The sequence below is a fragment of the Panthera leo genome, chromosome D2, assembly GCF_018350215.1.
Source record: "Panthera leo isolate Ple1 chromosome D2, P.leo_Ple1_pat1.1, whole genome shotgun sequence".
Classification (NCBI taxonomy): Eukaryota; Metazoa; Chordata; class Mammalia; order Carnivora; family Felidae; genus Panthera; species Panthera leo.
Window position 1 is genome coordinate 8,055,485 of NC_056689.1, and position 26,965 is coordinate 8,082,449.

The 26,965-nt window shown below is 43.2% G+C and overlaps 1 protein-coding gene and 1 pseudogene across 2 annotated transcripts; one reads left to right on the forward strand and one right to left on the reverse strand.

Annotated features, from left to right (window-relative positions):
• Positions 1 to 1,203: 1,203 nt before the first annotated feature.
• On the reverse strand, positions 1,204 to 1,382 carry LOC122202934 (annotated as a pseudogene).
• A 693-nt stretch (positions 1,383 to 2,075) lies between these two features.
• On the forward strand, positions 2,076 to 26,786 carry LIPK (lipase family member K). Of its 2 annotated transcripts, none has more exons than XM_042908360.1 (9): positions 2,076 to 2,180; positions 4,433 to 4,547; positions 7,348 to 7,546; positions 9,213 to 9,322; positions 10,556 to 10,692; positions 16,709 to 16,855; positions 18,687 to 18,758; positions 21,582 to 21,653; positions 26,506 to 26,786. In XM_042908360.1, the coding sequence occupies exons 1-9, from the start codon at positions 2,076 to 2,078 to the stop codon at positions 26,743 to 26,745; spliced, it is 1,197 nt and encodes a 398-aa protein (XP_042764294.1). In that variant the 3' UTR covers positions 26,746 to 26,786. The 2 variants fall into 2 exon arrangements, with proteins under 2 accessions (XP_042764294.1, XP_042764295.1); XM_042908361.1 differs by having other exon boundaries at positions 7,447 to 7,546.
• Positions 26,787 to 26,965: the final 179 nt, after the last annotated feature.

Below are 26,965 nucleotides of genomic sequence, written 5' to 3' on the forward strand. Positions count from 1 at the left end.
GATTGAGCCCCGTGTTGGGCTCCAGCTGAGCGGGGAGCCTGCTTGAGATGCTCTCTCTTCCTCCCTCTCTGCCCCTCCCCTGCTCATGCACAGATGTGTTTGTGCACGTGCTCTCTCTCTCTCTCAAAAAATAAAAATAAAATTAAAAAAATTACAAAGCATGGAAAGTCCTAGGAAATGAGAGAGTGATCACCCAAATAGTCACCATCTAAATATAACCGTAATTAAAATTTGGTGCTTATGTAACTGAACTCACATGACTTCACTCCTTGGTGAGTCATAGGTAGAGACTGGTCTATGTGGTCACACAAAATAAACTTTATGGGCAGCAAATAAGGAGATCACGGGGAATAACTTCCAAAGCCGGGAATCCCCAATGGGATGGGCTCCTTTCACATAGGGTTAGGATGAATATTTAGAGAGAGGAGCCTCGTCATCCAATATGGAGGTAGGCATAAGGTCGTACCTGCACCTTAAGGAAACATGCTTATACACAGGTTGTATGTTATGTAAATGAGGCTTCTGCTCCTCCTTGGGTGGAGATTTTAGTATTATAATGAGGTAGAGGTTAACAGCTGGTCACAGCATGGTCCTCTGTGCAGGTGTGAGTCAGGGGTTGAGTTCAAACTGGTCTGGGTGGTCTGGGCCACCACAGCTCTCCCTCTGGCAGTCATTATTGCTTGAGGGGTCGTTTCTGTTTCCATCATGGGATGCTGTGCCCATCATGGGTTTTTCCTGAGTTAAGATATAAGCTTAGAAGTAAGTTCTTAAAAAAGAACTTTAGGAAAGTGTGGACAAATATAGACAGGTATATGCAGGTGGGCAGTAAAGTTCAGGTCTTGGGGTCAATCATGAGGGGTTTCTCTTTTTCTTTCTTTTTTTTTTTCCTCTTTATAATTTGTTTTATCACTGGGCTTCAAAATATATGCACAATTCACATCGCTTTTCTCTCAATATTATATAATAGAAATTTCACATAACACTTATAAACATACTTGGTGGCTGAACAATTCCATTCTTTCTCACCCATAATTTATTTTATCGATCTCTTATGTGGTAAATTTCACTATATTAAGATACATAATCAGGAATGATTTTATAATATATTTTTTTATTATTACACATATATTGTTTTTCCTTTGGCTAGACTGCTGGAGATAGAATTACTGAGTGAAAGATACGAATTTTTTTTTTGTTCCCCCCAGGGGGTGCACCGTTCCTGGACTTACAGCAATACCAGGTTGATGCATGGAGGGAACAGAGCAAGCTCCTATTCCCTCTTCTAGTTCCAAAAATCTATTTAATATATTGTCCTCAGATAAAAGATGCATCAGATATTACAGTGAAAAGAACAGATCTTAGCCAAAAGGCCAAGAAGCAATAAGGCATGAATATTTTTAAATTTTTTTTTTAACGTTTATTTATTTCCGAGACAGAGAGAGATAGAGCATGAACAGGGGAGGGGCAGAGAGAGAGGGAGACACAGAATCCGAAACAGGCTCCAGGGTCTGAGCTGTCAGCACAGAGCCCGACGCGGGGCTCGAACTCATGGACCGTGAGATCATGACCTGAGCCGAAGTCGGATGCCTAACCGACCGAGCCACTCACGCGCCCCGATGAATATTTTTAAATTTGCAAGACATGCTAATAAATTTCTCTCCATAAAGGTTATGCCAGCACTCACTCCCCTGATCAGAAGAAAAGGAATTACGTTATCTGATAACTAGAGATATTAAGTGTGCTTTATTAATATATTGGCCATTATATTTCTCTTTCTGCAAATTCTACATTCCCTTCTTTTGTTCAGCTGTCTATTGGAGACTTACTTGAAGTTGACTTCCTTCCTTTCTTTTTTTCCTTCTTTCCTTCCTTCTTTCTTAGTAAAAATTTATACTTTCTGATTTTTCATGGAATGAGTCTTGAATATTAAGTTTATTGCCTGGTAAAGTGGAACCTAGAAGCATGTTCCCATGCTCTCCCGCAGTAGTATTATAGAAGGATTCCAGCAAAGTTCACTTTCAGAATTCTGTTTGATGACACGTATGTTAATATTTTCTTTCCCAGGAAGACCCCCAATGTGGCAGCTTTTAGCAGCAGCCTACTGGATGCTTCTTCTTGGACCTATACATGGTTATCACAAGAAAGGAGGCATCACAAATCCTGAGGCTACTATGAATATTGTAAGTCATTCATTAAGAAAAGAAAACATCAAGATAAAGAAGTAGTAATTTATCATCATTTTATATACAATAATTTAGATATAATCGATGTGCTTGTCTACAACCAGTTCTACATCGACTAAATCTGTGCTTCCTCCCCTTTCCCTGGTGTGGTTAGCCAGTAGCTGAAAGTTACTAATCTAAGCTTTGAAAGACCCAAGCCAAGTTGGGCCAGTAATATTCCCTTTCCTGGTGGCTTGAGGTACCATCTGATGGTGGTTTCCTGAAGAACAGTCTCAAGAGTTCATACTGATGACCTTTATATCAAAATGTATTTATATCAGAAATTTATATTAAATTTATATCAAAAGTGGGATGGAATAGTGTGCTAGTCAAAGAATATAAGAAAGAAAGAAAGAAAGAAAGAAAGAAAGAAAGAAAGAAAGAAAGAAAAAAGGGGGAAGGAGGGAAAGAAAGGAGGGAGGGAGGAAAGGAAGGAAAGAAGGAAGGAAGGAAGGAGGGAAGGAAAGAAGGAAGGAAGGAAGAGAGGGAGGGAGGGAGGGAGAGAGGAAAGAAGGAAGGAAGGAAGAGAGGGAGGGAGGGAAGAAAGGAAGGAAGGAAGTGAGGGAAGGAGGGAATAAAGGAAGGAATGAAGAGAGGGAGGGAGGGAGGGAATAAAGGAAGGAAGGAAGGAAGGAAGGACGGAAGGAAGAGAGAAAAAGAAAAAGAGGCAAATGACTGACAATGTCCACCATTAGGGCTTCATTCCAATGGGATGCTTCACAGCTTGTATACCTTATGCACCATTGATGTCCTCACCAGTGCCAAGTTTGTGTTAGAACTTTAAGAAGAATGAAATTGTCAAAGCTTCTAATTATTGTCTCCTGTGTGTTCCTCTCTCCACACTATCCAGCAGGTGCCCCTAACCTCCTACATGGCTGAACTCACAGTCCATGGCTATATGTCCTCGTATCGAAATTTCCCTCTTCCTGTCATATTCGCACACATTCTCTTCCTTCCCGGCCTGGGTGCTTTTTGGTTCTTAATTATTCTATAAAGATAACAAGAATTATAAACATCTCTAGAGCACTTACGTCGTGCCAGGCATCGTTCTAGATATTTTATGTATAACCCTCAGAGCAAATCTGTGAAAAAACACTAGTATTATTTTTATTTTACGGTTGAGGGAAACGAGGGACAAAAAGGTTAAATAACTTGCCCAAAGTTGCCTGGCTAACAAGAGAAAGAGCGGGAATTCGATGCCGTGCAGTTTGTCTCTAGAATCTAGGCTCATGACCACTGTTTTAAATAGTCCCATAATATATGCACACGTCTGGTGCACGCTGCATGGGCAAATGCAGAATCCTGTGGCAAAGGCGTGAGCTTTGGAGCTCAACTTACTCAGACTTTCCTTTTGTCCTTAGCTTTTCCTAGAGTACAGTTTCAGGTAGATTGCTCATCTTGCTGACACTGTTCTTCCAGCTGTACAATGGGTATAATCCCATCTCAAAGACCTGTTGTAAGGATTAAACAAGCAGGGGACATAAACTGCTCTGTGCGGAAGATGACCAGTAAACGGTACTTCCCCTCTTGCATGTGTATCTCTGTGGGACGTTTCTTTTATCTGGGTCCGCTCTGTCTTCTTCACACCTTTCTCTCTGCCCAAGAAGCTGACCTGTCAGAAGTGAGGCAACAAGTTCCCTTGACTTTGGTTTTCAGTTCAGTTCAGCCAACTGAGATCTTGAGCAGGAGAGCAGAAGGCGGAAGGAGGCTGAGATCAGATGATTTATTGCCCTGGATTCCTCCATGAGGTCACCCTAAGCGGGCAGTGCCCTTCTGCCAAAGGCCATACTTCCTCTCCATGTGCCCTTTTCTCTCTATCTCACTCTGGGCCTGGTGACCACTTTCTCCCACCTCCCTTCATGGGGGGTTGGGAACAACTCACTCGTAACTAGCCACAGGGTACCACACAATCCCCCATGGTTTCCTTCATCAGATGACCATATAATTCATTTGCAAACGTTTTGAGAGTGAACCCTGGGTGCATTCGTCATACCAAGCCAGGCAAACCAGGATGTACGGTCACCCTACCTCGCCTTCCCATGCTTCTGTATGCAACCTCTTCCTAAAACCCTCCTCAAGTTATCCTGATTTTCCTGCTGCATTCTGTCCCAGGACGTCATGGAACAGTAGTTGTATAACTTAAAGTACCACATTGCAGTTTATCAAGACATGACATCATGAATGTGTCTATTTTCCTCCCCTCTTTTCAGAGCCAGATTATTTCCTACTGGGGTTATCCTTATGAAGAGTATGACGTTGTGACCAAGGATGGTTACGTCCTCGGAATTTACAGGATTCCCCACGGAAGAGGATGTCCAAGAAAAAGTAGGATTTATTTTGTTTTGGAAGGAATCATGCCTAAAGCAGAGATTCCTAGGTCTCCTCACGGTACCAGGGTAGCCTTTGTTCTGAAATAGTCTGGCCTGTTCCAGAAGAAACTCATCACCTCCACCGCTAGACTCCATTTCACTCGTATAATCCTTGGGACTTTTGAAAGCAGTTAGATATACAGTTGGCTAAAACAACAGGGGGGTGAGGGACACTATTACCCCCATTCCAAGCAGCTGAACGCTCACATATAACTTTTGGCTCCCCCAAAACTTCACTACTAATAATCTAATGTTGACCGGAAGCCTTATCAAGAACATAGACAGTCAATTAACATATATTTTGTACGTTATACATATTATATATTGTATTATTATAATGAAGTAGGGTAGAGAAAGGAAAATGTTGTTAGAAAAATCTTAGGGAATAGAAAATACATTTCTAGTATTGTACTGTATTTCTCAAAAAAACATCCACACGTAAGGGGACCCAACAAGGTTCAAACCTATGGTGTTCAAAAGTCAATTGTATACTGTTTATGTAGTCTTTTTTTTTTCTCCACCATTTTGTCTTCCTTCCAAAACACACACACACACACACACACACACACACACACACACACACACACACACACAAGGGTATTCTAGAGATACCCTCTCTTCAGGCTTAAAAACCAGAACCCCAAGAGTCACCTTGACACTTTTTTCTCCCTCGTTGCCTATATCCAGCCAATCACCAAGATCTATCAATTTGGCCTCTAAATTTCTCTCTCCTCCAAAAACTCCTCTCATCAGCTTGGACATGATCACCATCTTTTGCTTCAGCTACTATGATAGCTTTTCAACTTACTTCATTTGTAATTAGTTCTCTTCCTAAGGCATTGGGACTTCATTTTTGAAGTAAATCTGACCCGGGGCTCCTGGGTGGCTGAGTCAGTTAAGCGTCTGACTTCAACTCAGGTCACGATCTCATGGTCTGTGGGTTCGAGCCCTGCGTCGGGCTTTGTGCTGACAGCTCAGAGCCTGGAAACTGTTTCTGATTCTGTGTCTCCTTTTCTCTCTCTGCCCCTCCCCTGCTGCCCTGTGTCTCTCTCTCTCAAAAATAAATAAATATTAAAAAAATTTTTTTTAATTTTTTTTTTTTTTTGAGACAGAGAGAGACACAGCATGAACGGGGGAGGGGCAGAGAGAGAGGGGAACACAGAATCGGAAGCAGGCTCCAGGCTCTGAGCCATCAGCCCAGAGCCCGACGCGGGGCTCGAACTCACAGACCGCGAGATCGTGACCTGAGCAGAAGTCGGACGCTTAACCGACTGAGCCACCCAGGCGCCCCAATATTAAAAAATTTTTGAAGCAAGTCTGACCCTATTTGTACTATACTTAAACTTAATTAAACACCCATTTCTAGTTCCCTACAATCAAGATGGATCCCTGTAGAGGAAAGAGGAAGTCACTTAGCAAAGTCACTATTTGCTTTCTTCTCTCATTTCTTAGCTCCTTCGATACTTTGGAGTGTTGTATAACAAAACCTCCCAGTATCACAATCCTTAATCATGTGAAGAGAAAATCTAGCTTTTCAAAAACAGAGGGAGATGTTGTTGACTTTATAGAACCAACCGCCAGCCCCCAGAAAACTCCATGACCTTTGTAAACACTCGTGAGAACTCTGTCTGCCCAAACTCGATTTCAGTTCTGCCAGGCAAGGTAGCTGCCAAGACGCATGAGCTGGACGGCTGTCTGTATGATGAGAAGCTGTGGGGGCTCAGATCAGAGAGGGCCTACGGCCTCTGACTGCTCTTTGGCAATGATTTAGGAGAATTAGTAACACCTCTTCTTTCCATTCCCTGGAAAGTTCGATTGAATGGACATAGACTTCGGTTCCTTGGGTCGTGGTGGCCAGAGCCTCTTCCAGAGTATCTCCCAGTGTGGCCTGTCCGATCTCGGGAAGCTGGGCTAGCGCCACAGTGAGCTCAGGGGGTCGTGGGTACCAGCACAAGACCACAAACCATTTGTAAAAGCCAGGAACATGGTAGTCCCTTCTCTCTCTACTGTCTGTGTCTCAACACCACCTCCCTACCTCCTCCTTTTCTTTTCTCCTCAGTCAAGCTGCTCCAATTCTACATTGTGAGCAGGACTTTTATATCAAGTTAACAACTTGACATCACACAACATTTCACTGAACGTCTCTGCCTTTTGCTTCCCGACGATGTAAATGAAACGATGTGGTTATGTGTAAAATCTAGCCTAGTGCCTGGCATTCGTCAATATTCAAAATTGGCATGTTTATTGTTTCTGTTATTATTTTGAGAAAAATTTAGTTTTCTAAACAGAGACTCCTTAAGAAATAAAATGTTATTCGTAGAAGTAATAATAATAATAGGGGAAATGATTTATTGTGTTGGACAGTCTTTTATGTATTTTTATCCTAATTTAATTCCTGTGACTCTACTATGAGATAGCATTTGTTACTGTTGCCCATTATACAGATCAGTTAACTGAGGCACAAAGGGGTTAGTGCTGGGAGGAATAGATTCTAAGCAAGAACAGCCTGACTCCAGCACCTATGGAACAACACAATATATTATTTAAATCAAAATTTTACAAGGAGGAAAACAAGACACGAGAGGATAAATAACTTGCCCAAGTAAGTAGTTCATAAAAGACTAGAACCCAGGTTTACCCCGTGCCACATTTCATCCCTTAACCTCTGTCCTATATCAGAGGAAGTCAGGAACAGAATTTTCCTATAGATGCTCAGAGGGTTCAGACATGAAATTCTTGTCGCCCGTGTCTTGCAGCTCCAAAGCCTGTCGTGTATTTGCAACACGGGTTAATTGCGTCTGCCAGTAACTGGATTTGCAACCTTCCGAACAACAGCTTGGCTTTCCTTCTGGCAGACATCGGTTATGACGTGTGGCTGGGGAACAGCCGGGGAAACACCTGGTCCAGAAAACACTTGAAATTTTCACCCAAATCACGAGAATTCTGGGCCTTCAGGTAAAGAGATATGTACTGATGAAGTGTGTACTTTGTTCATTTATCTATTTTTTTTAATGTGTATTTATTTTGAGAGAGACAGAGAGAGAGAGAGAGCACAAGCAGGGGAGGGGCAGAGAGAGAGGGAGAGAGAGAATCCCAAGCAGGCTCCGTGCTGTCAGTGCAGAGCCCAGTGTGGGGCTTGATCTCACAAACCACAAGATCATGACCTGAGCTGAAACCAAAAGTCTGATGCTCAACCAAGCGAGCCACCCAGGTGCCCCTGCTTTGTTCATTTATATGGACCAACACCCTTTGATTCTTCCCTTACTGTGCAAACACACCCAGTGGAATACTCAAGAAAGAAACAAACGTATCTTCCTCTACCCAGGCTCTGAAGAAATTGTCCTTATTCATTGCACTGATGTTTGTTTTAAAAATCCCACTTGTTGGGGCACCTGGGTAGCTCAGTCATTTAAGCATCTGACTTCCGTTCAGGTCATGATCTCATGTCTCGTGAGTTCAAGCTCCGTGTTGGGCTCTGTGCTGACAGCTCACAGCCTGGAGCCAGCTTCAATTTAAAGCCAGCTTTAAAATTTAAAAATTAAAAAAAAATTTAATAAGTAAAAGAAATAAAAAGCCCATGTGTTGGTGTCTGGAGGGCGTGTGTGTGCAAGGTATATATGCAAAAAAAAAATCAAAACGCAAAGGTCATCTTTAGAAGGTTAACTCCAGGACTCTCACTTTGTCAGTGTGGACCCCAGAGGAAGGTTACAAGGTGTGCTTACTAAAGAGGAAAAAGGAAACCAATCGAGAAATGGGACCAGAAACAAGATTCTGGGCGAAAATTCTGGGAGCCAGACATCCCTGATAAGCCAAGAGGGAGCCTAGAGAGAGTTTGCGCAAATGGTATTTTAAATGTTGATTCACTCCGTAGTGAACAAACCATAGGCTGGCGGGGCTGAAGCCGTCCCTGGAGCCAGGTCCCGGAGAAAGAAAGAGAAAGCCTGACCACAGAATGACTGAGGAGTAGTGCCCCTGGGGCACGGCTGCTTCATTACAGCAGGAAGCCCCGTGCTGACACAGGAGCTAAGAAGCCTGCCTTGAAGGTCCCTGAAGTCATTTGTTCCTTGGTTTCATTCTTAGAAGCCACATGGCATTTCCTGACTCCACACCCCAGTGCTGTTGTGTCACGGGTGATGACAGACAGCTTGAGGATATGCCCTAGGGGAGCGTTTTCCCAACTCTGCACAGGAAGAGAGGCCCTGCAAAAACGTGCAGATTACCAGGCCTCTTCCCCGGAAATTCCGAGGCAGTCTGTCCAGGCTGAGGTCTACAAATCTACTTGCTTTATTCTGTTTACAACGTAGGCATTCCAGGAATTGTTCTTTTCAAGGGAGTTTGATAAATCTGCCGTAGAGTGAGGAGAAACATGACCAGCCTTACAGGAAGATCCTCTGTGGTCCTCTGCAAAGCAGATTTTTCTGACTCTGGTTTCTTAACCCTGTTACTCTTGCAATCAAGGTGACATCCTCAGAAGTTGCAGAGATGCCTAATGCTAGATATTGACTCCAGTCTTAAATCGACAAGCGCCAAGTATCTGTGGCTGCAGTAAAGGTATTCGAACACTGTAGGCCTGACAATGAGGTGTTTTTTCTCCAATTTTGTTGTTCTTTCTCTTTGGCAGTTTGGATGAGATGGCTAACTACGACCTTCCAGCCACAATCAATTTTATTGCAGAGAAAACGGGACAAGAGCGACTCTACTACGTGGGCCACTCCCAAGGCACCACCATCGGTGTGTGTGGGCAGGGGTGACCTGAGAGTGTCAGGGGACCTTCTGTGTTCATGGAAGGGGTCAGGGCTACCTCCCTCTGTGCAGTGTCTCTAGCTTGTGGACTCGACCTGGGAAACCCTCTGGCTGGTTTCTGAAGAGTAACTAAAACAAGGATGACAACAGGGATACACACACACACACACACACAGGCTGCCCCCCCTCCCCCCCCCCATGTTGAATTTGGAGATTGTTGGAGATTGGTAGCTAAGCCCGAGGGAGAGAGAATTATTCATTTGTGTATACCACACACATTTGTCACACCGGTTTAGATGCTGGGGAGGTAGAGACAAAAATCATATGCATCTTTCCCTTAAAGAGCTTGCAGTCTAATGAGGACACCAAAAAGAAAGCAGAGAATTACAGATCGTGGGGACGAAATGTCACCATCAGTGTTTTTTGCAGTTCCGAGAGGCACTGAGGCCGTGTGGGCAATGCCACGAGGCACCTCGCTCCCTTCCCTGATCCCCATTAGCTAGACGCCTCAACAATACCGACACCATTTCCACCAGGCTCTTTTCTGTATCTGGATCCTAATCAGGTTTCTGGCGTAAAGTAGGTCTTTCCACGCCCGTACTAGGCGATGCATCTTCCCCACACCTCTCATGCGACCTACAAACATTTGAGATCGCTATCATCCATGTATTACAAACGACTGAATTCGGAAATCCTTTCTAATGGTGAGAATGCCAAATAATACCTTCAGTTTTATGCATACGTAATTTAACATTCAAAAGATTCATCCGCGAAGGATCCTGTTTTCCACATTTGCAGATTGGGAAAGCGGAGACTTGCGTGGGGAGGTAACGTGCTCAAATCTCCACGCATCTACTGAATGGGAAGCCACAATCATAGCCCAATGTTGTCTAGTATTAAGGAGCGTGGCCAAAGGAGAATGGCCCTCGGGGTTTACCTAGGTATGCCCCACAGTGGGTGTTTGAACCCTTTCTGCAGCACTCTCTACCAGTAGACTTAAATTCTCCAGGGACAGGAAAGTCACTGTATTTTGAATTAGTCAATTCCATCCTTGAGTAGATTAGAGAATTCTTCCTACAGATGGTACTCACTCTAAGTTGTTGGGTTTTTTTTTTTTTCAGTTGCTGTTGTTGTTCTTTTTAATAGGACTACTTTTGCTATCATTTACGATGAATGAAGAATTGTTCGAAACCTACAAACTAGTGTCTTCTTCCCTTCCAGCTTTCATAGCATTCTCTACAAATCCAGAGCTGGCTAAAAGGATTAAGATATTTTTCGCATTGGCTCCGGTCATCACGGTGAAATACACCCAAAGTCCTATGAAAAAATTAACAACCGTTTCCAGAAAAGTAGTCAAGGTATGTGGCTCCTCCAAGTTTAAATCTGTAGAAACTAAAACGAGCTCCGTTTTCGCTGATTTCAAGAGAAGAGAACCTTGGACAAAATGGCATTTTATAAACTTCTGAGACGATAACAGATATAAGCTATCGATAGAGACGTACCGTGGTGTAATTTTACCAACAGGGTTCAGAGAGCTCACTCCGATGCCATTATACACTATTGTCTAAATACACATCTACAGGCTTCTGTCCATGTCATTCCTCAACCACAGATAAAGCAAATGTTGATTCGATTAATTGATTTGTTTAATCTAGTAGGTTAAATTTCTCTCTGGCAGCCCTTGGTTTTTCAGGAGAAGTATGGAGTAGTAGTTAAAATCACCACACGGAGCCAGATGGCATGGGGTTGGATCCTAGCTAGCTGGGTAAATTTGGCCAAGACCTGAAATGTTTGGGGAATCATTTTCTTCATCTGTAAAGGGGGGGATCATAATAGTTCCTACGCATAGGGCTGCTTTAAGGATTGAGGTCAGACATGTGAATCCCTTAGAACCAGGACTTGCACGTTCTAAGCTTTTAATAAATATCAGCTGCTTGTTGCTGTCATGATTTGCACAGACCATACCTTCCCCCCATCACTGAAAGTCCAGCTTTTGGTGATTCTCAGTCTGTCAAGTCCTCAAAATCTGGACAATATCCTGAAGTCCAGATTCTCTGTGCTAGCTGATGGCTAACTAATCTGATCAGTTATTCAGCTGAAGTGAATTGGTCCATGTGGCTTAGTGTGTTTTTCTCTTCCATATTGATATGGGCTTCTCCCAGGGCTGACTAAGAGCGATCCTTGTGTTCAGTGATTTCAGTGAAAGCGGATAAAAGTAAGATAATCTTTACGGAAGCCAGAGATTTGGGTTTGTGAGAAGTAATTAAATTAGCCCATGGGGATTCAATTCTATACTGATACAACCCACAAAGACACAGATAAATGAAAAGATAGCCTATGTTCACAAATTGGATGGATTAATACCATTAATATGTCCATACAGCCCAAAGTGAATTGCAGATTCAGTGCAGTCCCTATCAAAATTCCAATGGTATTTTTCACAGAAATAGGAAAAAAAACCCTATCCTAAAATTTGTGTGGAAGTACAAAGACCCCAAATAGCCCAACCAATCTTACGAAAATAGAACTAAAGTGAAGGCATCACACTTCCTGAGTTCAAACTATATTGCAAAGCTATAGTAATAAAAACAGTATTGTACTAGCATAAAAACAGGTACATAGAGCAGTGTGTTAGGGATCCAGAAGGAAACCCACTCCTATTGTCAACTAAATTTTGACAAGGTTGCTATGGACACAGTGGGGGAAAGATGGTCTCTTCAGTACATGGTGTTTGGATAACTGGATAGCCACATGCCAAAGAATGAGGCCGAACCCTTATGTTATACCACTCACAAAAATTAACTTGAAATGGATTAAAAACTTACATTTAAGACTTGAAGTCATAAAGCTCCTAGAAGACAACATAGGGAAAACGCTCCTTGACCTTGGTCTTGGCCAATGATTTTCTGGGTAAGACAGCAAAAGAACAAGCAATAAAGGCAAAAAGAAACAAATGGGACTAACCAAAAAGCTTCTGCACAGCAAAGGGAACATTTCAATATGTTGCAAATGCCACCTACAGAATAGGAGAAAATATTTGCAAACCATGTATCTGATAAGGGATTAATAACCAAAATATATAAAAGGCTCATACAATTCAATAGCAGAAAAGCAAGTAATCCAGTTTTAAAAAGGGCATTTTCCCAAAGAAGACATGCAAATGGCCAATAGGTACATGGAAAGATGTTCAACATCACTCACCATCAGGGAATGCAAATCAAAACCACCATGGAGTATTACCTCCTACCTGTTAGAATGGCTATTATCTTTTTTAATGTTTATTTTTGAGAGAGAGAGAGAGAGAGGGAGATCATGAGCAGGGGAGGGGCAGAGAGACAGGGAAACAGAATTCCAAGCAGGCTCCAAGCTACCAACCAAGAGCCAGATGCGGGTCTTGAACTCATGAAGCCGGAGATAATGACCTGAGCTGAAATCGAGTAAGGCACTTAACCAACTGAGCCACCCAGTCACCTCTAGAATGGCTATTATCAAAAAGACAAGAAATAACAAATGTTGGCAAGGATGTTGAGAAAAGGGAGCCCTTATACACTGCTGGTGGAAATGTAAATTAGTATAACCCTTATGGAAAACAGTGTAGAGATTTCTCAACAAAAGAAAATGGGAAAATTTTAAAAAGTATTAAAGAGCCAAAAGAAAGTAAGGAAATACAGCCATTTGCAACATGGGTGAAACTGGGGGGCATAACACCAAATGAAATAAACCAGACAGAGAAAAACAAATACTGTACTGAATCACTTATATGTAGAATCTGATATTAAAAAGCCAATTTCCTAGAAAAGGGGAATAGAACGGTGGCTACGAGGGGCTGGAGGAAGGAGAAATGGGGAAATGTAGGTCAAAGTGTACAAACTTTCGTTTATAAGATGTTTAGTGTCTTATGGCGTCAATTATTCCTCAATAAAGTTGAAAGTGAATGAATGAATGCACGCATGCATGGATGAATGAGTAAAAAAATGGGTAAAAATTTGTCAAGTTGTTTGGGAGAGTCACTGAGATGATACATGTTTAAGTATAGTACCAGGCCTACAGCAGGTATTCAGTAGATATTATCTAGTAGAATTCACTGAATTTATTTTGGATTCAAAGCCACAGCACTTGGCGTTTCAGATTTCCTGTTTGCCAGTTGTTTATCCCCTCCTTCGCTCCCGCCCCTTGTTTGGTCCCTGGGCATTTACGCGTTCTTGTATCTTGCTGGCTTTGACCCTTTGCTCCTTACATGTTATTTAAACAGTGAGCATTGTTAGTATTGTCTTCGTTTCTTAAAAGAAAACTGTGAGGCTCAAAGAGCCTAAGCAGCCTGTCCCGAATGACCCAGCTAGTGGGTGACAGAACCAGAACTTGAACCCAGATCTGACCAGGTCATGTATGGTGGGTGCTCTTTCTTCTGTGTAGTTATTTCCCCCACCTTTTCAATGCCAGCCTGAAGAAGTCAGTCCGGGATCCTTAGGGTGCCCCGCTCAACAAGCCACAGACAGCTGCATCCAGCCCATGGTCGGCTTGGCAAGTCATGTGACCCGGCATGGAGCCGTGTACCCAAAAGAAGTGGTGCCTTTTTAAATTCACCCAGTTACCGAAAGAGCAAATTGAAGAATCTTGTGCCGTTATGGGACACACACGCCCCCTCCAGAATGAACTTGGAATTACATTCTACAAGCCACGTTTACCACGCTGTACAAATGGGTGCTATGTGGCTGGCTGGCCTGCGTTACTCTCCTCTCTTTTTAGGTTAGGGGGTAGGAGCAGTTATTTGTCCCTGGGTGAATAGATGACCATTTTGCTGAGTCACTCATGCATGGGTGTAGAGGTAAAGTCAGCGACTGCCATGCTAATTCACCCAGTATTTGGAAATACCGGCTGTCAGAATAAAGAACAAGGGTCTTTTATGGCAGATGGAACCTCTTTCTTCTTCTTTTTGAGTGTTTATTTAATTTTGAGACACAGAGAGGGAGAGAGAGAGAGTGCATGTGAATGGGGGAGGGTCAGAGAGAGAGAGAATCCCAAGCAGGCTCCACGCTGTCTGCGCACAGCCCGACTTGGGTCTCCATCTCACAAACCGTGACGTCATGACTTGAGGTGAAATCAAGAGTCAGACGCTTAGCCGACTGAGTCACCCAGGTGCCCCTAACCTCTTTCTTCACATCATGCTTCCACGGTTGCTCACTTCTCTGAACTGGTACTTCCTTTTCATACGGAGTTTCTGCCAAGGGTGGATGATGAAGATATTGGTCGTTGAAAACGAAAAATGTTAGGGGAGGCCTGGGTGGCTCCGTCGGGTAAGCAGTGGACTCTTAATTTCAGCTCGGGTCACGATCGCGTGGTTTTGTGAGTTTGAGCTCCCCATTGGGCTCTGCGCCGGTCGCACTGTTGCTGTCTCTCTCCAGATAAACAAATACACTATAAAACATTTTTTTTTAATGTTAAAAAGAAAAAGAAAAATGTTCACTGGTGAAAACCAGACCCTGTTTCCTACCTTCACTACGTATTCATGTGCCAGCCACTCCATTTAGATTATTGCACTTGAGAACAGAATAGATGAAAACGTTCTTTTCAGAGGTAAGTTCAGGGGCACCTGGCTGGCTCAGTTGGTAGAACGCGTGACTCTTGATCTCAGGGTTTAAGTTTGAGCCCCATGTGTACATATTACTTTGTTTTAAGTTTATTTTTCTTTATTTTGATTGAGAAATAGACAGCAAGCAGGGAAGGGGCAGATAGAGAGGGAGAGAGAGTCGTTGTCAGCACAGAGCCCAGTGCGGGGCTTGAACTCACAAATGCGAGAGCATGACTGAGCAAAATCAAGAGTCGGATGCTTAACCGACCAAGCCCACCCGGGTGCCCCGGGTGTAGATATTACTTAAAAATAAAGTCTTTTTTTTTTTTTTTAAAGAAGCCATTCTTTAAAAACAAAACAAAAAAAAAGTTCTCTCTTTGTGTCTGTGGCTATTACTAATTACCATGTAGACAGTTACACAGGAAGAGTTACAATTTGATAAGTGGATTAATAAATTATCTAATATATTGTTCAAGTGTCCCAGTGATTGAGACAAAATGAATAAGAGGCCAGAATGAATTAGATAATGTCTGCCATGGTTAATTATTGCCTTCCCGACCTAAAGAAATATGATTTGAACTAGCTTAACAATTATAGCCTCTCTTTTTTTTCTTTTTCCCTTCCTCCCTCCCCCTCTCCTGTAGGAAGGGGTAGATAAAGTCATGGTGTATCTTAGATTCATTAATATTCCATGGGATATCAAATATTCCATTAAATGAAGATTACCTTTGATCATATAAAATAACCACTTTTCAAATTCAGAATTCAACCAACTCTACCCAGGAGGAATTCACCGGATCGAGTTTACCAAAGATAGCCTGAGATCTTGCCGTGCACTAATGCAATAAAAATAAATGCTAGTTATTATTGTTCTAATCTAATCTAATTGATTGTTGTAATCACCAGTCAATAAAGGATTCCAGGAAAAAGATAAGCGAGGTTTGTTTTGTTTTGGTTGGTTTTTTTTTGTTTGTTTTTGTTTTTGTTTTTTACTGTAAATGGATGTTTCCAAAAGAATTAAAAGATACTTTTTCATCCTCATATCTAGTTTATTATCCTAAGATTATAAAACTAGTTTTTGTGAAGCAAAGGTAAGATTTGTCTTATATGCACAGGAGTTTGATATGAGTGTATGTTCTAATTTGAAGGGATTCCTAGGGTTCAAAAAGTAAGTTCAACTCACTGGCAACATTGCCTGAAATTTCACTAGTAAAGATTCATTTTAGGGGGATTAAGTTTTGCCTCTGGAAGCGTTTACTAAAAGATTCTGGAAGGAATGGCTCATTAAGTCTATATCATTCACTACTTGTAATAATAGCTATTGTTTGGGGAATGTTTACTAGGTTCTAGAAGATTCAGTAGGTACCTTTTAAACATGACTTATTATCTTGACAACAGTCCTTCACAACATAGCATGTTAATTTTTTATTTTATCATTGAGAAAGTTCAGGATAATAGAAATTAAATACTTCGTTAAGGTGTAAAGACAGAGTCCAGAATCGAACCAAGGTATCTGTGACTCCAAAGCCTTATCAATTTCCTACGGTGGCTAATTTCTCAGAGGGCATTCTGAAAAACACCCCAAGTAGAGGACCTTGGGAAAGGGAATCATGAGATGTGTTGAGAAGACCACAAAGGTGGGTTGGGAGAACCAAAAACAAAATTTACCAGGCCTTTCCATTTTACTGAGGACTAGCACTGAGCAGATATCACCTCTGTCCAGTCCTTGGCTGAATGACCACTCACTTTCCACTTTTGACATCCACATCCATGAAATCTGATGGCATCTTAAATTGATCTTGCAGGCGTTATTTGGTGACAAGATGTTCTACCCTCATACCTTTTTTGACCAATTCATTGCCACCAAGGTATGCAACCGGAAGCTATTCCGTCATCTCTGCAGCAACTTCCTGTTTACTTTGAGTGGATTTGACCCAAAAAACTTAAACATGGTATGTGTAAGTAGTCGGATCCAGAAAAGCAATTATTTTGTTGCACAGAGGAGAGGAGAATGTGTTCTGAATTGCGCGAAAGCCACATCTCAAGGTCTCCTTTTTGTCTCCTGATTTGAAATTACATGTTGATGGCTTCCAACTGAAGCTGGGGGGCGGGAGGCGGTTCCACCTGCTTTAGCAGGAGGATTTGAGAAGGCTTTGCCACTGAACATTCTCACCAACCCTTGCTGTTGGCCAAAGCGCCGCCATTGGAAAGGTCCTCCACTGACATGAAGACTATGGTTTTGAAATTTATCTCGCTGTGCCTGAGGTCTGTCTATCTCAGACCTACTGAAGTAGAATTTCAGTATGCCCAAGCATCTGTAATTTTTAAACCAATTTTCCACCTTCATAGGTGATCTAGAAATAGTCATTTTGTGAACCACTGACTTCTTTAATCCATTGGGATTAAGGGATGGCCTTCCAATGATAGCTACAGATTTACAGTTGAAGGGACACTGAGAGGGATCAGTTGGGTTTCTTGGGGAGTCCTCTCCAGCTGAAATCCTTTTCTTCTTTAGTCACCATGAGCTGACTAGGGGGGAGGTGGAAGATGGAAAGCTACTGTTCACCCCCAGCCAGAGAGGAGGTATCTTTGAAACCAGAAGCAGGACATGGTTGAAAGTGGTCTCCGACTATCCCACAGATTTCCGCCCAGAGCCTAGTCTCCCTCTGTTACTGGAGAGCACTGATTAAACACTTTTCTTGCTTTCAGACAAGATTTGTAAATAGCCGTTTATGCAAAACATGCCTTAACCCCTGCCTTTTCACACTCCTTTTCTGTTTTCTCCGTTTACCGAGGGGATTGCACATGCCTATCGCTTAGATGGTATCATATCATGTAGGCAGAGCTGGCAAAGAGCTGTAAGCAAACACAAGAGGGATCATTTCAAAAGCATCTTCTCGACATGGCCTCAGAGTTTGCCAGAGGAAGACTTCCTAACGTGACCCTCTAGAACATTCACTGAGGGCCCTCGTTGTACATTTATACAGTCAAATTGCCCCCCCCTTTTTTTTAACTGTTGGGGGCCGGCCTATCGAATCTCTGCAAGGATGTCTATTTTAGTGGAGGATATCCAGGGATGTCTGAGTAGAGTTTGTGGAACTTTGAAGGAATACACATGTCCAGGACTCAACCCTGGAGATTTTGATATTGATTCAGTAGGTTTGGCTAGCTCATGAGGGGTAGTGTTTTTTTTTAAAGCTCCATGCTCTTTCTGTGCTCACTTTGGTGGAAAAATAACCGTTTTGTATACTAAAATGTAAAAAAAAAAAAAAAGGCAATGAAAAATATCAAGTTTTTTTTTTTTTTAATCCGGAAAAAAAGTCTAAATGTCAGTAGAGGTTACAATCCTGGATGGATTATGTTCCACAAACTTTCAGAGAGCCCTGTGGAATACTCACTATGTTTTTAAAATCAGAAGGCAAAGGAAACATTTAGATCTTTTCTCAATGTCTCATGATGAACAACTCTCTCAGAATGTCCTTTGGGACTTAACACAGGGTGACGAAGGTCACTGGGGCTCTCACACCCTCAACCCTCCTGTACTCTTGGGCAATCTGAGGTGAGGCGGGAGAGAAAAGGCATGTTCGTGTCTTTGACCAGCGGGATGGCCTCTGTGGGCTTTATGAAGACTGTACAGGACAGAACAGAGCTACGGGAGGAGAAAGTTCTTAAAGAGGGCATGGTCCATGTTTATTCCCCAGAGAGAGAAAGAGAATATTCAAGTTTACTTGCGGTGTGGTCATATGATTAGCCTCCCGGTGAGAAATAATCTCCACTTTGCAGAGTCGCTTGGATGTTTATTTGGCACAGAGCTCTGCGGGAACATCTGTGCAGACCATGCTGCACTGGGCCCAGGTACGTGCTCCCTACTCCTGGTCTGATGCACACACATCGCCCCGAGAGCCCAGAGGAGGACTCCCAGAGCCCATCGCGGGGTTTTTCAGGCACCTGCCTCTGTCAGGTGGATGCTTCCGAAATCAGCATCAACTCGTGTTCATTCCCTGTTCTCTCTTCTGTTCTCTGTGTCCTCGGTTGCTGGTGTTTGGGCCTGGTTCCCACCTATTCGGACTGAACTCTGATTTTTGGATTACTCCCAACTGCCTTTTCTAGGGAAGGTTTGTACTTCCTCCTTGGGGAAACCATCAGTTCTAACAGAACTTTATATAACACGATCGAGGCTATTCCAGAAAGATCTGCGCATCCTCCTATTGGCGAATGGGCCATTTCAGAGTGTGGAAATAATGCTTTACTCTGCGCAAGTTAAGTATGAGATAGAGATGAAAATAGATTAACGGTTTCTGTTTTCACTCTCAGTTTAAATTTGTGTGCGTGCTACCGTATTGCTCAATATTCAGCAAGTTCAGGGAGAAGTCATATTCAATTGGCCCAGCTTTCTGAACCAAGTGTGATGAGTGTGTGTGTGTGTATGTGTGTGTGTATGGGTGGGGGGGGGGGGAGAGAGAAGGGTCTTCCCGAAGTTTTGACATATCCGAGATCCCTACAAGTTTACACTTTCACCACCCCGATAAGTTTGCTCCATGCTTTACGGTTGAGAATCACTGCTGTAGATCGCCTGAAACACTAGTTGAGGACTTCTGAACTCCTTTGAAGAGTTCCACGCCCGGGAGATAAGCCCTCAAGTTCCTGCCTGAAGAAAGATGCTCAGGACAGAATGTCTCCCCCCGGTGAGGAGACAGAGAGGGTCTGTGGTGGGTAACACAACTCCAATTTCACTTTCCCTGAGCACTTACTATGTGTCCTTGCTGTTCGTACGTGTGATTTCCTTCGGTCTCACTGAATTCTCTTAACAGTCTTTCCACGAAGGCATCGATCCCCCTTATGCCACAAATGTCCTGGCCTGTCCCTTACGTGTCTCACAGCTCACTGCTCTTAAAAAGATCTCTTCTCCTGTGGCAGAAAGTCCTCTTGAGGACAGAAATAAGTCAGGGGGGTGGGGAGGGGGATGAGGTGAGACACTAGGTCATAAGTTATGCGGACGGCTACGGCAAGGGTGACGACAATGACGAGAGCAGTAATGTTAGTAAAAAGAGGTTTGTTGAGCATTTCTAGGTGCTACACCCTAGCACCCTGTTTAATGCATCACCCAATTGAATCTTCACTATGAGGAGAATGTTATCATTCCCATTTCACAGACAGGAATTAGGGGAGATACGTAACTTGCCGTGGATGACACATTCAATAATCCGTTAAGCCTGGACTGAGACCAAGTCTGTTTGCTGCTAGAACCCAGGTACTTAAGGAGCCCACGCTGCTGCTTCCCATTGCTGAAAAACCACCGCAGCAGACCGCCTCTGTCAATAGAGAGCATGATGGGAATAATTTTAAACGAAGCATCAGGATTAAATCAATGAGTGTGGAAAAAAATCTCTGAGATTCAAGTTCAGGAAAAAAACAAAAACAAAAACAAAAACCGTGGGACAGACTGAGAATCACCTACTGGAACGTGTGAGGTGAACATGAACGTGACCTCCTTCCTCGGTCCAGCGTGGGTGGCAAGTCACAGAAGAAGGAAGCCCCAGGCGTGCAGGTGTATGACCGTTTCCATTCTCGTAGCGGAAGTCTGAACATGAAAATGTCCAAGTGGCGTGCCCGGTGTCTCAGACACTCAGCAGGTGGCCCCGCTCCTGACGACACGGCTGGCTGCTGGGGGGACAGAGCCCCTCACACGGGAAGCGCTGAAGCTACTCCGTGCACATGTTCCCTTCAGGAGCAACAAAAAGTGTTCAAGAACAGGGAATGTAGTGACGACACCCTGACAGGGATACTGGACACAGCCGTGTAGGAAAACGTCGGTCACTTTTCAATGTCGATGAACAGCTGGTGCCTCTTTCAAAAAAATTATGACGATTCCTGAAGCTAAGATGGTCAAGAATCATTCAATCGCAGCATCCTCGTAGACGTTCCTCTGTAGAGTGTTATAACACCTGAAGACGTTGTCGTCAGGGCGCCTCGGTGGTGCAGTCGGTTCCGCGTCTGACTTGGTTTCAGCTCAGGTCATGGTCATGATCTCACAGTTCATGAGTTCCAACCCCGTGTCGGGGTCTGCACTGACAGCACGGAGCCTGCTTGGGATTCTCTCTCTCTCTCTCTCTCTCTCTCTCTCTCTCTGCCCCTCCCCTAGTCATTCTCTCCCTCCCTCTCCCTCTCAATAAACAAATAAACTTAAAAAAATAAACACATTGCTATCTGAGAATTTTCACTGGAGAGGTATAGAGGAGAGTAAAAGACGGTCAGTCAGTTCTGTGAATTACTATATCGGCTCGTATCAGTCTTATTATCCAGCTTATTAATCTTTACTGGGCTTTAGCTCTCGTGCCTAAAGAGTGGGATGTAATGTCATCCTCTTTGTATATTTTCTTACTGTCTTTATTTATTTTAATGTTTATAAAGTTTTTGAGACACAGAGAGAGAGTGTGTGGGGGGGGGGGGGTGGCGCAGAGAGAGAGGGAGACAGAATCCGCAGCAGGTTCCAGGCTCTGAGCTGTCAGCCCAGAGCCCGGCTTGGGACTTGAACACACGAACCATGAGACCATGACCTGAGCTGAAGTCAGACCCTCAACTGACTGAGCCACCCAGGTGTGCCTCTGTTTACAGTCTTTAAATGCGTGTTGTTTCCTTATATCATCGTAATGTGTTTTTATTTCTATTTTATCACAGGCTGCTAATTCCGGTCTGTTCCAAGCTTTTGACTGGGGAAACCCTGATGAGAACATGATGCACTTTCACCAGGTACATGGATGACCGTGGTCATCAGTCTCCACTCACTAAGTACCTGCTAGGTTCCAACACTGTGCCACATATTTTATATAGATCAGATTCCACTTATCGGTTTCTTACCATGTTCCATACCATTATTTCTAAATTTTTTGATGTTTTATATTTTGAGAGAGAGACAGCTGGGAGGGGCAGAGAGAGACACACACACACACAGAAACTGAAGCAGGATCTAGGCTCTGAGCCGTCAGCCCAGAGCCCGACGCGGGGCTCGAACCCACGAACCATGAGATCATGACCACAGCCAAAGTCGGACCTTCAACTGACTGAGCCACCCAGGCGCCCCTTTTGTAAAAAAAAATTTAATGTTTCCATATTAGTTTTGATCCTTACAATGACCTTACAAGGTAAATATGTTGCCTCCATGTTTGCAGAGGCTCAGAGAGGTTAGGTAAATTGTCAAAATTATTTAGCTTAGTAATGAACCAGGATATGACTCAGGGGTTCCTGGATTTTATAGCCCTACTTATTCCTTCTCAAAAAATAGAAACTCTTGGGGTACCTGGGTTGCTCAGTCGACTAAGCGTCCAACTCTTTCAGCTCAGGTCATGATCTAACTGTTCGTGAGATGGAACCCTATGTCCGGCCCCGAGGTAGCAGCTTGGAATTCTCTTTCTCTTTCTGCCCCTCCCCAGTTCTCTCTCTCTCTCAAAATAAATAAATAAACATCAAAAAAAGTAGACACTCTCAGCACTTAATTAAAACCATGTTTTTCTTAACATTTATTTACTTATTTTGAGAGAGAGAGAGACAGAGAGAGAGAGAGAGGCAGAGGGAGAGATGGAAAGAGAAGCCCAAGCAGGCTCCACACTGTCAGCGCAAAGCCGGACTTTGGGCTCGAACTCACAAGCCGTGAGATCGTGACCTGTGCCGAAATCAAGAGACAGGCACTTAACTGACTGAGCTGTCCAGGCACCCCAAGACCATATTTTAAAAGGAGAATTAAAGATATGTAATCTTTGTTTCTGGAACATATGCTCTCATTTCTTACCCATCTATTATAAAATGAACTAACACTGCCCTATTAGTTCTTTGGGATGACAATTACTGCTCATTTAACATATGTGTGTATATATATATATATATATATATATATATATGTGTATATATATATATATATATGTATCCATATATATATGTATATGTATATACATATATACGTATATATACATATATACATATATGTATACATATATACGTATATATGTATACATATGTATACATATATACGTATATACATATACATATGTATATACGTATATATGTATATGTATATACGTATATACATATACATACATATATATATGTATACATATATAGATACGTATACATATATTTATCATTAAAGATATACTAGACAGAAATATCACTTTTAGGAAGAAGTACTGATATCTGCCAGAGAGTGGTATGTCAAGATATTTCTTGACATAATCTATGAAAACTTTTGAAGCCAAAGTTCTCTATTGAATGGAAATACGTGGTGTTTTATTTGTTGTTATTTTTCCCAGTGTTTATAAGAAAATCCATACATGATTTTGGCTTCCTGCTGATAGAGGGAACTCAGGTTACACAAGTGGCCATCAAAGATACATGAGTTTTTCAAAAAAGGGGTATGGAAATTTGGAAATTTTTCAAAAAAGCAGATTTTCAGTGCCACTGTAGTAACTGCGATAGAGAAGATACATAATTTTAGCTGGAGTGAAGAATCTGATTTTCCTCCCAAACTGCTATAGTTTTCTTCTAGGCTGCTTGCCACACACAGACCCACATACTATGTCAAAGTCCCAATTTGTCTTGTGAGTAACCAATTTCTTACCCTAGCAAGAGTAGATAGTTGCTAAAAGGAAAGAGTCTTGGATGATGAGCTTACTTTGTGAGAGTTAAACGTCAACTTGGATGAGAGCTGTGTCACAGGGATGATCTTTCCCATCTTCAGGATACATGGTGATTCAAGTTTACACATGAATCGTTTGCTTGGGACCTTGGGAAAGAAATGGAAAACCCCAAACAAGCTGAGGGTGAACAACATGTATGTGTAAAAAGCAATAACCTTTGTCACAACTATGAGTAATGACCATAAATAAGACGGGCATAATTATCAGTGTAATCACCAAACCTTCATTACTAAGTAAAAAAAAAAAAAAAGTCTTGGCCCAAAGTCAGCATGTCTCATTTGCATCCTGATTTGCATATTCATTTTTGGCTCTGCCTTCTTCTGAGCTTCCTTTCATCCTTCACAGTGTCCTAAATCATTGCGGTAAATGTGTTCTGATTTCAGGGGCTCCTCAGCCCCACTCTCCTGCCACAAAGCTTGCTAATATTTACAGCTGTCTTTCTACTCTTTAACTTTCTCCGTCTTTGCATCTAAGTATTTATGCTTTGTATTATCCTTCTGAGAAACCCAGAGTCGGGAAAAGCATGCCTCCTCTTGCCCCAGTTTGCTCTTGGCCTTTGGGGCATTGCGCGGGCTCTCCCCAGCCCTTAAAGCACCACTGTGAGCCCTGATCTGTGCTCACTGGCCTCCCTGCCTTGTCGCTGCCTTCTCACCTCCTCCCTTATCACTTGCTCCTAAGCCCAGGGCCACGGTCTCCCAGCAAGATAGGGGACAGGCGACATACTTAAGATATTGAGTAACTCTAAGACCCGGACACCAGCCCATCGACTAACAGTAACTTCTGTGATGATCGAGCCTGTGATCTCTGCTTGTATATCGCCCTGCCGAGAGAACTGAAGGTGCACGGTCCCCAAGTCAGCACCGCCCCCAACCCAGTCATCGGGTACATTACTAGTCTAGGAAACCTCTCCCTGGCCAAGGTTACAGTCTCCCAAGGATCTGCGTCTTTGTCCACGTTACCTTTTCTTCCTAACCTTGCTGCCAAAAATTGTTAACAACAGTGTAGAAATCTGCTCAGGATGCCATAAAAAAAAAAAAAAGAAGAATGACCGTAGACTGGCTTAAACCACAGAAATCTATTTCTCACATTCTGGAAGCTGGATGTCCAAGGTCAGTGTCCAGCTGGTGGGGCTCTGGGGAGGAGCCCCTTTCTGGCTTGTAGACAGTCACCTTCTTGTCATGTGCTCACGTACCCTTTCTTCTGCGAGTGCGCTTGGAGAGAGAGAGAGAGATCTCTCTCTTCCCCTTCCTATAGACTGCCAGTCCTACTTAATTAGGACCTGGCCCTTATGACTGCATTTAACCCCAATTACCTCCTAACAGCCTTACCTCCTCATACAGTCAAATTAGAGGTTAAGGTTTCAACATCCAAATTTGGGGAAAACACAACTCGGTCCCTGGAATATGGTGGCAGTCTGTATTCTCTCAGTTGTGCATGGCAGGAGACAACTCTACGTCAGGTTTAAAAAAATCTATCTTCTGCTTTACTGTACTGAACAGGGTGGTGATCAACTCACAATGGCTGGGAACTGGAACGCTGTCCTCCGGGCTCTCCTTCTCCCTGCGCCCCTCCCTCTCTCCCCCAGTTCTACTCACAAATGCTCTTCCCCTTCTCAGGCTATTTCAAAAATAGTAAGATTGTGACTGCGTGTGCTCAACTCGTATCGTTCTTTCCACCACAAACCCGAAGAAAAAGCTAGTATTTTTCTCAGGAGCACTGGCAGAAAGTTCCAGAGAGAACTCTGGCCCGGTTTTAGCCATGTGCCCATCTCTCATCCAGTCACTGAGGCCAGAGGGATGAAGGACTGATTGGCCAGGCCGGGTCATCCGGGGCCACTGAGGAGCTGGGGGATGGGATTTGTTGGATCCCAGAGAGAAGGGAAAAGACATCACGTTCTCTGGAACAGGCTGGCTCCTTGTTCACGTCATACTTCAACTGTTTTCATCCATTGGTCTCAATGCTCCCCAAAGAGTCTGCTCAAGTGTCAATAATCCCCCCAAGCCCAGATTTCTGCACCAGAGAAGAGGTATTTACATTTATCCTATACATATATATGTGTGTGTGTGTGTGTGTGTACATATATATATATATATATATATATATATATATATATTGTTTCAAAAGGACATACTCCGAGTGCCAAGCCCTACTAGAAAGATGGTCACCCATAAGGGTGCCTTGGGTGGTTCAGACAGTTAAACAACCAACTCTTTTTTTTTTTTTTAACGTTTTATTTTTGAGACAGAGAGAGACAGAGCATGAACGGGGGAGGGGCAGAGAGAGAGGGAGACACAGAATCGGAAGCAGGCTCCAGGCTCTGAGCCATCAGCCCAGAGCCCGACGCGGGGCTCAAACCCAAGGAGTGTGAGATCGTGACCTGAGCTGAAGTCGGACGCTTAACCGACTGAGCCACCCAGGCGCCCCTAAACAACCAACTCTTGATTTCACCTCAGGTCATGATCTCATGGTTCATGGAATCGAGTCTCATGTCAGGCTTTGTGCTGACAGTATGGAGCCTGCTTGGGATTCTCTCTCTCTCTCTCTCTCTCTCTCTCTCTCTCTCTGACCATCCCCCCTACTCAAAATAAATATACTTAAAAAAAGTTTTTTTAAAGAAAGAAAGATGGTCCCCCATAGAAATAAGAGCCCCCTTCCTTGAGGATTCTTTCCTATTTTCCCCAACGTGCAAATCAGAAATATCACGGTTACCTTTTTCTTTATTCACAGTTCATACCGTTGCACAGAAGTGCTCTCGAGCACTTCTAACATTTTAATGTTTGGAAATCATTAAGTGCATCCTAACTGCATACTTTTAGCATTTGAAGAACTTGCTTAACAATCGATAAGGTTACTCCCCCGATGTGGTTTTCTGCGAAATCTGGTCTCTTCTCTCCGTCTCTAATCATACTTAGCTCACACCTCCCTTGTACAACGTGACCAAGATGCGAGTGCCCACAGCTGTGTGGAGCGGAGGACACGACCGTGTGGCTGACCTCAAGGACGTTGAGAATTTACTGCCCCAAATTCCCAGGCTTATTTACTATAAGTTGATTCCACACTACAATCATGTGGATTTTTACCTCGGACAGGACGCACCGCGGGAAATTTACCAAGACCTTATTAGACTGATGGACGGGTGTTTGCAAAATTAAATAGCTTCCCTTTCTCTAAGCAAGTGGATTCTTAAAATAATACTGTGGCGCCCAGACCCTAAGGTGACCGCTCCAATGATTTTCGCCTCCTAGTGCCCGTGTGTTGGTGTAACCCTCTCCCCTTGAGTGTGGGACGCCCTTGAGACTTGGTTCTGGCCAACAGAATTGGCAAAGGTAGTGCTGTCACACCCTTGTTTGGATCATGTTTGTGGCAAAGGAC